We start from the raw sequence: 11,445 nt of genomic DNA, 5'->3' as shown, positions 1-11,445 counted from the left end.
TGTAATCATATATATTCTAATAAAAGGATTTAATTATAATAAAAAGAGACATGTAAGTGGACAACTACATAATGATTTAAATATTAAACAAAATGTAATCATATTATAATAAAAGGATGCAATTATAATTACGTATTGATTTAAAAAAACATCGTTTGGTAGCATAAATCTGCATAAATTTGAAATTTAATTGAAAAAATAAGGCATTAGTAACATCTTAGTAGTACAAGGATTTTTAACAAAACTTGTACCAAATAAATGTAATATACCTTCTTAATCTTCAAATTAAAAAAATCTGGAAGTTTAATGGTCATTTCTTAATAACACTAATAATAACCTAGAAATAAACAAATCAATGAGATTGAAGATTAAGATTCAAACTATCCTAATAGATCCGAACAGTTATGTACCAATATTGAAGATAGAGACGATGGCGAATACTTGTCAGATGGATTAGGGTTTATATATTTGGGTATTACGGTAAGAGTAAGATTCAAACAGTCTATGTGGGTTAACACTTAACATCGGGTATCCATTGTCCATATACCGGCATGTGAAAAAAGGCCTCATCAGAATGAGCGGGAATTAATTAGAAGAGGTGATTATCCAGTTTACTCATGTCCAGTTTTATTTTAGACTTTAGGGCCCTTGAGGAGTAACTCAATATGCAGTTTTCAACCCTCTAATGTCATTTTGCATATAAGGCCCATGTGGTGGTCCTTTTTTTGTGATTGGCTTTACCGTCAAGTCACCGTTTATGTTTTCCGTTAAATTGAAGGGTAAATCCGTCTTTTCACGTTTAAACATAAATAATAATAATAATAATAATAATAATAATAATAATAATAATAATAATAATTATAAAAGTACGTCGTTAATTAATCCCACCCCACCACCTGAAAAGGACTCACTGTCGGCAACCTCCACCACCACCACCACCACCTGATACTTTTTGTCGGAATACTCCGCCACCACCCACCCTCTTCTGCCGCCCTAGCTATACCACCACATTATGGTTTGGTGGGTGAAACCGAATTTGGTGGGTTTCAGAGGACAAAGTGTGATTTAGATTGGTAGAGAATAAATATAATCATTCTTTGAACGATTGTTTGGCTCTATTGTAAGGAAGAGGGGGAAGAACGGTACGGATGGAAGGTTCCTCCGCTACCAACACAACTTCCGGTCAACCGTCGCCACCCACCTGAAAATACACCGACGTTGCCACCACGCCGCTCCACTTCTCCAACCGAAATCGCATCAAACACCAATCAGTTTCCTTACCGTAAAATTAAAAACCCTAGAAAACTCAAATCGGAATAAATTAGGATTAAAGGGTTTGCAATTATTGTTATGCCCCCACGTGAGCTGCACATGATCTAACTTAACAATGAAATTTAACGGAGTTAGAGCCAAAGCACAAACGTTGTTGGATTATGAAACGTAAAGGATAAAATATATCAATTTTGAAGATAAAGGACACCGAGTGAAATTTGGTACAAACATAAAGGACAATCTATGTAATTCAGTCATTAAAAATGGTCAACATGTTATTGTTTTAACGTATATTGGTTTTAATAATTCCAATTATCATATTTTGTTGTTGTCGGTGCCAACAAACGAAATGGCTAGTGACAATCCCACCTTTTAACTTGTTTGCTTTCAACGATCCACGACTTAAACGCCACCACCACTTGAGACCACTACCACCTGAGCACCACCATCGTAGGGCCAGCTCTCAAGGAGGGCAATTTTTTTTCTTACTAAATTTGTTTATTAATTATAACTAATATATTTTTCAAAAATCAGATATTATTTTTTAGTATATCCTTATATTATAGGATTTCCATATCAAATATTTGGTGAGATTAATTTCTTAATTGTAACTCGTTTAAGGGCTATTTGAATTTGGTGAGACCCATACCCGTGAATTTGGGTCAAATGCATGAGAAACCTCAATTTACAAATAAAGCAATCTGGTGGCTAAAAATATGTAAGGAGGTTTCTTTTATATACTCGTTTCTAATATTTATATATTTTTTGGATTTTATTTTATTTATTGTAAGGAAGTTAATAATATATTTAGGATTTGATGATGAAAGAGTTTTGCAAATATAAATAAATGTGATGTTATAGCCCAATTTAAATACTATATGGGTGACCCACATTTTTAGTTTACTATAAAGTTGTTTATTACTTATAAAGAATATTTTTTTTTAAATCGAATATTAATTTTTAGTAAAATTATATTTTATATTATTTTCATACAAATATTTGATGAGATTAATTTCTTAATTATAACTCGTTTAAGGTTATTTGGGTTTGATGAGACCAATACCTGTTAATTTGAATCAAATGCACGAGAAGTCTCAATTTACAAATAAAGCAACATGAAGGTTTCTTTTATATATATTAGATTAGATTTATGATAGTTTTAAGACTATATTATTTTCAAAGCTGTGTTGCTAGTTCATGCTAGAATTGAACTTCAAATACAAACAATACCATAAATGAATAATAATTATTTGTATCATCATATAAATTTTTACTACATGCTGAGCAAAACCAAAAGGTTTAGAAACTATGGAAATTATTAAAGCACGCATACACAAATAAACCAACAGTGTTGTTGTTGTTGTTGTTATTCGTCTCCATCACCTGCAACAAACAACCGTAGTCACACTGTCGGAGAAAACTCTTCAGACAAAACGACCAAGATACTCATCAACCGTGGTGTATTTAACATCAGGATAAAGCTCAGAAGCTTCCACCCAGAATGATGGTTCGATCTCAAAGTTGGTTTGTTCTCCCTTGACAAAGGTCGAGTGAGAGATTGACAACATCAGGTTGTGGGGAAACGGTGATTCTGCATGATAATAATAAGTAAATGCTTGTATTTTTGGCATAAATGGATTATGAAAACAAAAGAGATTTATTTATTGTTTTTGTACGTTGAACAAACTTACCCTCTATGTTTTTCAATATTTGGTCATCCGGTAGATACACCTTCTCCAAGGTTTTCCCAATCTTTTTCTCCCATAATGACACTAGTCCATTAAATGAGTAAATGTTACTAGGAGGATTTATGTAAACACATTTGTTGTCGGTTCTCGGGTCATCCACGGTTTTGATGGTGTAGGTTGCAATGTCAAGTTCATTGTTGAAAACAACTACAATATAGCTTGGTGATTAGAAATGGTAAATTTACATAATGCAAGTTATTTTAAACTATATATAAAACAAATTTATGTTTACCTTTTGCATTTCCGCTACCTAAGATAACCACTTTATCCCTCGACTGAGCTAGTGTTGGCAGGAAATAACCGTTAAAACAATTAGCAATTATGCATGTAAGTGGAATTCCTTCGGCCTCAGTGACACGGCGTATCTGAGCCTTGATTCCCGAGTATGTTTTCAGAGGCTTCACAGGTCGTGCACGATCCACATCATGCCCAAACTCGGATGGGTAAAATTTCTTCAGTTATGTCATGATGATCACACCAACGTTAGCAAAAGTTATAAATTATGGCTACGTTTATGTTTTTTATGCAATAAAAAATCGTATGTGTTGTAAAACAACAACCTATTAGCAACCAAGTAACATAGTAGATAAACATAAGAACATAATATAAAGATAGATCGAGATAGTAAAGAATGATAGATGAGATAAGTCTTTTCATTGAGTATCATAGATCAAATACAAGAACCCACTATTTATAGGGTCATAATATTAATACAATATTAATGGTAATGTGGGGTTAGAATATGGATAGTCATCAAATCATATAATTGTTCATAACACTCCCCCTTGACTATCCATGTGATAAAGAAAATACACGCTTTTGGATGTTGCCTCGTTAAAACCTTGCAAGGAAAACCCATTGGGAAAAAACCATAGCTAAGGGAAAAAGAGTGCAACGCGTATAATACTCCCCCTCATTTATACATCCTTTAAGTGGCGGATTATGATCTTCTGGGAAAGTTTGTTTAAAACTTTTGTAATTAAAACTCCTCCGCTTAATCTTGTAATGTACACTTCCTATTTGGAGGAATGATGTACTGTCTTCGTGTATGACTTGCAGTGCCTCATCTTGTAAACAAGTGACTTGTAGTATCTCATCTTGTAAATAAGTACCATAATATCTATGACTTTGTTATATTACAGACTAACCAAACCTTTTTCTACGGGTTAGTAAAATATAAACTTATATATATTTCATACATTGCATGTATAAAATATTTATGTTTAGCTTATTTTGTTGTCTATTCACTTGAAACAATTTATATCTTGTCAATAAATGTAAATAAATAATATACATAGTTGTGTATAACTAGCAAGAAATATTGCATCAATTGCGATAAATTATGTTTCTCCTTAACCAATAATTTCTATTGATATAAAGGATAATTTGTTCTATATGAGATGAACTTTATCCATATTAAAATGTTTTAACATCTTCAATATGAAATGATTGATATAAAAATATCAATACTCAAATGCTCAACCCGTAAACCATCTCTTTATGAGATACAATGCAATCATCATATGATATTGTTGATTTAATATTAAAATATTCGACACATGGATTAAATATATCATATTCATATCTCTTTTTCAAGAGATAATCACCGAGTTGATTATATCATTTCTGACTCGGCTTTTAGAGCTCACGTATAGAACTTGTTAATTTCATATAATAAATTTCTTGAGCTTTTAGCTTAAATGCTTCATGCACGTATAATTTGTCATAAACTTCCTTCTATGTTAACCAATCATGTATACAATATACAAGTCAAAAGGTTTAGCAATCCATCATGAATTTCCTTCCATGTTAACCAATCATGTATACAATTTTACTCTTCAAGAGTTTGGCACATAAACTTCATCTGGTTAGCACATTCTTTTCTATGTTATATTTAAAGAATATTTTAATTTCATTTCATATGGTACCATTCTTGTACATAGTTTATTCAATACCACCATATGTTTATTAATGCATAGGAATTACATCCTTAAGATGCTTACTTTTAACTAATAAATCATGTTAGGAAACTCACCAGGAGTTCCATATATATATATATATATATATATATATATATATATATATATATATATATATTCCATTTTATCAATGTATACAAGAATTTATATAATACAATCATATCATTCTCGAGAACTTATTATATATGATCTTGGTAATTTAAATCCTTCAAAGATAAATTTCATTATCATAATATTTATTAGATGCATATCATTTCTCTCTTGTATTACCAGATTAAATTGTGTTGCATCCACAATTAGAGAATATATCTCCTCATCGTTGTGCCATTAATTATGCCTTACCTTGCATAATTTTATTTTTCTTATCACGCTTTCGCAGAAAAGACTCTATTATATCTAATATATATTACAACAATTAGTTGTATGGACAACTTGTCCAAAAACTAGCAGATTCGTGAGAGGATTCAGTTCTGCATCATTTGCATCTGTTTATTTTTTGCCAATCATTTTAATATCACATTTATGGCATAACTTTGTTCTTGATCCTCAACGTTTCATTATTTCTAGCGTTATACAAAATTATCAACGACGTCGATTTTTTTCGATTCCATATATATCTAGACATGATATAGTTTGTTGAGATCTCTTTTATTTTCAGGTACATGAGGTTCTTCTGGAACCATTATGTCTATCGTCTCTTAAAGATAATATTTCATTACACCTCGACTTGACCATTTTCATTACTTGCTCCATTTTCGAGGATTTTTATTCTTTGAACCGAATAATCTATCACGCTTTAGTCGTGCCATAGACTCATCACCAATGTATGGTTGTCCTTTCAATAACATTAATTGGAGCACTAGCAGTTGTTATATGTGACTTAGCTAGTCACTCTATTTAGGTCAGTGAATGCATCTGGTAGTTTTTTAACTTCTTGTATACACTTTTTAACTTGAGGATCAACATAATGATAATTCATTACAAATTTTTAATTTTCCAACTGCTTCTTATTTCCCCCTCATGTTGGAATATTTTGTTTAAGTAAAAATCAATATTGAGTCGTAAACAAATCCCACGTTGATGACTCTAAATACATGGTTATTAATACATTTTCATATCCAACATATATTTCCAACCTTCTTCGAGGTCCCATATTTGTGCATTGTGGTGGATTAATTGCAACGTATACCACACTTTCAAAAAATATGCATGGGATGTATTTGGTTCCATACCAAAACCAACTGTAATGGAGAGTAAGTATAACTTATTGGTTTGATGTGAATTAGCATTACATTATGTAAAAACATATGTTCCAACATACAAATATGAAACTTTTGCTCTCATGATTATTGGATTTGCAATCAATCGTAGACGTTTGTTCATTGTCTTCGACAAAAGCAATTTTGTGACAACATTCGTCACATGTAATTTAACACTTATTCTAATAATCATTACTAAAATGGGAGTCAAGATCACCATATTTATCTAAATAGTCTAGTATAATGTGCTCGCTATCAGCTAAGTCACAAGTCACGCAAACTTCAGGTTGCGAATTTGATAACCATTTAGACGATGCATCGATTTTAAAAAACACTAAATGGTATCATGTTAGGATATACATATCCTTTTGTCATTTTCATAGTATATTAGAAATTTACACCCAAATTAGTTGGGTAACAATTAAGTTATGGTGAGAGCAAACATTGTATGTTTAATTACCAGGAAAAATCCCCTGGTTCTTCAATATTTTCACATCATCCATGACTCGGAATGGTCTAACCGGTCAAGCCAATATAATAAATAGTCATGATTGATAAATTTCCAGCTTATGATCATATATGCTTTAGTTTCACTCGTGTTTGTTTAATACACAAAAGAATATACAAGCCGATAATGTATTATCATTTCAAGCATTCGTGTTAAAACACGTACCATGTATCTTATTCTCGACTTCTCATAAAATCACTCCCTTAGTGTGCCACTTCTTGTGGTTATGGTTGATCTCATTATCAATGCGAGGGTCATTAAAATTTGCCCATTTACCATGATCATGATCGTTAATGATCATTGTATTCATCACATAATTAATCTCATTATTGTCATGGGCAACATGACAATTTCTTTAATTTCCATGATCATGGACTTTACGATGATCATTATATCACATCACATTCACTTCAAGGAATGGATTAAAATGTTAATAATTCCTTAATTAATTACATGATCACAACTTTTACAATGCTCATTATATCATCAAATTCACAATAACTTTCTTATAAATAATCTTCTCATCACATAATATCAATTGAGAAGTAATTGTGATGGAGTTATGCTCAATTATCTTTCCAAAATATTTTTAACTTTTTGTAAGTTTGTAATGAGCTTTAAGGAGTGTGACACATGGAATGCCATTTCTTAAAATTAAATTATTCTAATAACTAGTGGATCTTTTATATAAGCAGAATCATTCACAATATTGATTTTAAAACACAAACTACCTTTTAATAAATAATCTATAGCATAGAAAAGACATAACATGTATTAAAATCATGTAACTCCATACCATCAGATACACAAGTTAGATTCATGCATCATGCCGAGAATACCAACTATTAAGTCACACGTTTTACCATCATATAACATGTTCAAGATAATCATTAAATAAGTCAACTATAAAAAAAATCACATCCATTATAAAGCTGTCTTGTGATATTTACCAATAAAAACCACTACACATTATTTCTAATATGTCTTGTATCCAACAAAAGTTATCTATTTATCAATAATGTAGAATGTGTTCATAATTAAAATTGTATAACAACAATGGATTTAATTTGTTTAAATGATATGAAAAGTCTAACCAACAAAGTAATATATTTTTTGGTTATATAATATCATAATCAATACTAAAGCTATTCAAAAGAAAACATTTGGTTTAGCCTTGCACTACATATCAATGGTAGTTCAAACTAACCCATATGTCAAAAGATATGTCATATTCAATGACTTGTAGGAATAATGTAAATATCAAATTAATGCATAAAGTTGAAATTTAATAATGAAATAATATTCTTGAACTCATAACATAATAACCATTCATAATTTGAAATTAAAATATTCAATTCGCCAATGTGTTTAACATACCAAATCTAGTTTAATATTCTTATATATTAAGAAATTAAACAAACGTCATGACTATATCAACACCTATGATGTCTATAATCTTAAGAAGCACATTTGAATATTAATGTCATAAATCGGGTTTTGTATGCATACCTTATTTGATGCAAATCAAATTTAAATACATGTATAAAATAAATGTGATCATTAATTGAAAACTAAATACGTAATTAACATGCTAATAATGCAAATTCAATATTATGAATATGAAACATCAAAAACACTATAGCAATATTAATAAAATGCCATTAAATAACCAATAAAGTAATATGCATATATATTCTTTTTTATTATGTAATATTAATGGATACGGATATGAACCATCAAATCTACTTAAATAAACAATAAAGTAGATTGCATGTCTTTTCTTTCTAAGTTATTTTTCATAACAAATATTATGAATTCCTAAAAATATACTTAAGTTTTTTTTTTAAAACGAAATAAGTGATAAGCATTAGCAAACATAGTCTACTATGTTCTTATGTTTATCAACTAAAACAACACGTTATCAGCACGAGTCTCTATATCTTATCTTGGCTTCCCTTATTTAGTCATCAAAGTCGTTACCAACAACTATATCGCCACCGTTGGCTATCGTCCTTTCTTTACTCTCCACATCGATAGCCGCAATGCAAATTTCATAAATAAGGTACGTACCAAGACTGGCCTATTATTTGGTTTTTGATAAATTCATATTTTTTGATGCACTTTGAGTTATTTTTCTTTGGAATACGTTTTCCAAATAATTAATGTGCATAGTTTGAAGAAGTAATATGTATACTAGTTTATATGTTTTTAGCCGGTTTTCCATATCGCACATCAGATTTTCCCAACTTAATTACTAGTATACTCTCTCGTAATAATCATGATTATTTAAGTCACATTTTTTTGGGATTATTGTATTTTGTTACTTTGTGTTCATAATGCTTATGATGAACACATCCTACTAGAGTTACAGGAACATTTTGTTTCCATTCTCTACTGGCCATTCTCTAATATAGTTTTTAGATTAATTAACTAACAATAAGTTTAAGTTATAGATGATCTAATTAATTTCTTGGAGCATCTTGATTAAATTGTGATTTTTAAATCCGTTAGCATCTTACATAAAAATCATTATGCATGATAATCAATTTTCTTTATTTTATCACACTAGTGAATTACGTGAATGAATCAGTATACATTTATCATTATTAACTATCCATATATGTTATATTTATATAAATGGATTAAATAGTATTTATTGTCATAAATTATACTCCGTATATCATACACCCATGAAAGAAAATTAAACTATGGATTTACAAGATATGCATTTTTCATATTTATATTTATACATGGAATGACTTAAATTAGTACTTCTAATTTATGTGATCGATGATTATATTATTTACTTTATATATAAACCTATAGACTTCTCAACATTAAATGGTGGTTTATATTACAATCATAGTTATGCTAAACCTTAAAGATAGAGATAGTAAAGAATGATAGATGAGATAAGTCTTTTCATTGAGTATCATAGATCAAATACAATAACCCACTATTTATAGGGTCATAATATTAATACAATATTAATAGTAATGTAGGGTTATAATATGCATAGTCATCAAATCATATAATTGTTCATAACAGTATGTGTTTTAAACATTGTATTTGATTAGCCAATGAAAGTTACTTCAGTTGCTCTAATATGACTATATAATTAATAAATCAAACTTAAATAGTAGAGTCACAATCAAATGAAAAATAAACTGTACTTATGGATACCTTTATATTATTGCCAGCTTCTTTGATGGCCACAACAATTTTAACTTGATCGCTTAGCTGCGCGAAACTTACTGTTGAAATCACCACATCTACTTGCTTTATTGCCTTAACAAGAGACTCAGGGTCATGCAAGTCACCCTGCCAAAAATACACACAAATTATGGATTCAATATAAAATAATTACATATACGCTAGCCGGACATTGGTAGGGACTAGCAATTAATCATGATTAGTCGGATTGGAATTTATATATTTTTCAGATGCACATAGACACACGCACATACACACAACATATTTATATATAAATTTTCAAATTTGACCGATTTTGACCAAATAGTGATTAATCGGTTACTAGTATATATATGGGGTATCGACTAGCTATTAATCGGTGATTAATCATCGCCTAGGCTTGATTTTTATAAGCGTTCAAATGATAATTTTATAATATACTTTGCTACAGAAACTATTTCTTCGTAGACTATATATTTAAGATGTTTTTTAAGTTGTACGACATTTTTACATTAAAAAACAGACACCAGAAAAGTAGCTAGTGTAAACTTTAATTGATTATAGTAAATTGTACGTAACATAAATTAGTGTGTTTATATATATATATATATATATATATATATATATATATATATATATATATATATATATCTAAAATCAGGTATGAGGTATGAAATTATTAATAAGGTCAGGTTAATTTTTCTAAAAAAAAACCCATGTATTTACATCAAATCTTTTTTGTTACATTCAATTTGTATCGTAAGAGTTTGTAATTTTTATCAACCCAAAAACATGATGAAGGGCACATTATTTACGCAATCAAGAATTAAATGAAAGCAAATTACTAGAGAAATAATTACTGACAATGATGAACGTGACACCCGATTTCTGAAAGGAGTCCAACATGAAAGATTTGGAAGGAACAGAGAGTGTGGCCTCTCTTATGAGAACGAAAGTAGGATGGCCCGCTTTTGCACTGGCTTCGACGATTTGTTTTCCAATACTACCTGTTCCTCCGATGATCAAGATCTTACTCTTCGTCGCCATTTGCTAACTGTAATGTCTTTTTAAGTGATCAGAGTGTGTAAAAGAATGCAACTGCAAAGTGATATGGATAGCAATCTAGAGTACTTAAATAAGTCATAGAAATTGTGGGTAGATACAAAGAATATTAGTCATACTGTTAATAATATTTACTTTTCAAATGTTGGGCGTATTTTTACTTTTCTTTGTTCTTGATTAAAATAGACAAATTGTTAATATTATCAAATTAAAAGGCTAATCACTTTTAGACACATTTCTTTGTTACTTTACAAATTACATTTTTCAACTACGACTACTAATCAATAAATGAGTTAGTAGTATCAACCGAAATAGAACTTTGGTTCCTTGCTTATTGGTGTATTGACAATTGAGTAACGTTAAAACCAAGGTCGGCTGGAAGGGTGCGCAAGACAGACCGCCGGTCGAGGCATGTAATTTTTAGG

General features: G+C 30.0%; 1 protein-coding gene across 1 annotated transcript; it reads right to left on the bottom strand.

Annotated features, from left to right (window-relative positions):
• Positions 1 to 2,696: 2,696 nt before the first annotated feature.
• LOC143556159 (eugenol synthase 1-like) lies at positions 2,697 to 11,005 on the bottom strand. Its single transcript, XM_077045569.1, has 5 exons — positions 10,823 to 11,005; positions 10,022 to 10,087; positions 3,253 to 3,472; positions 2,964 to 3,167; positions 2,697 to 2,863 (listed from the first exon to the last, which is right to left on the bottom strand). Exons 1-5 carry the CDS (start codon positions 11,003 to 11,005, stop codon positions 2,697 to 2,699), a joined length of 840 nt encoding a protein of 279 aa, XP_076901684.1.
• Positions 11,006 to 11,445: the final 440 nt, after the last annotated feature.

The sequence above is a fragment of the Bidens hawaiensis genome, unplaced genomic scaffold, assembly GCF_021521415.1.
Source record: "Bidens hawaiensis isolate Kalapana, Puna unplaced genomic scaffold, B.hawaiensis_p1.1 tig00001032_1, whole genome shotgun sequence".
NCBI lineage: Eukaryota > Viridiplantae > Streptophyta > Magnoliopsida > Asterales > Asteraceae > Bidens > Bidens hawaiensis.
Note: the sequence above shows the minus strand (reverse complement) of the source record. Positions and strands in the feature narration are given on the sequence as shown.

Excerpts from the sequence above, each read along its gene's own strand:
- LOC143556159 (XM_077045569.1), bottom strand. The coding sequence starts at position 11,005 with ATGGCGACGAAGAGTAAGATCTTGATCATCGGAGGAACAGGTAGTATT. Across the intron at positions 3,473-10,021 it reads TAGATGTGGTGATTTCAACA|AAATTTTACCCATCCGAGTT; the intron begins GTAAGTTTCGCG and ends ACATAACTGAAG. Across the intron at positions 2,864-2,963 it reads AATATTGAAAAACATAGAGG|AATCACCGTTTCCCCACAAC; the intron begins GTAAGTTTGTTC and ends ATTATCATGCAG.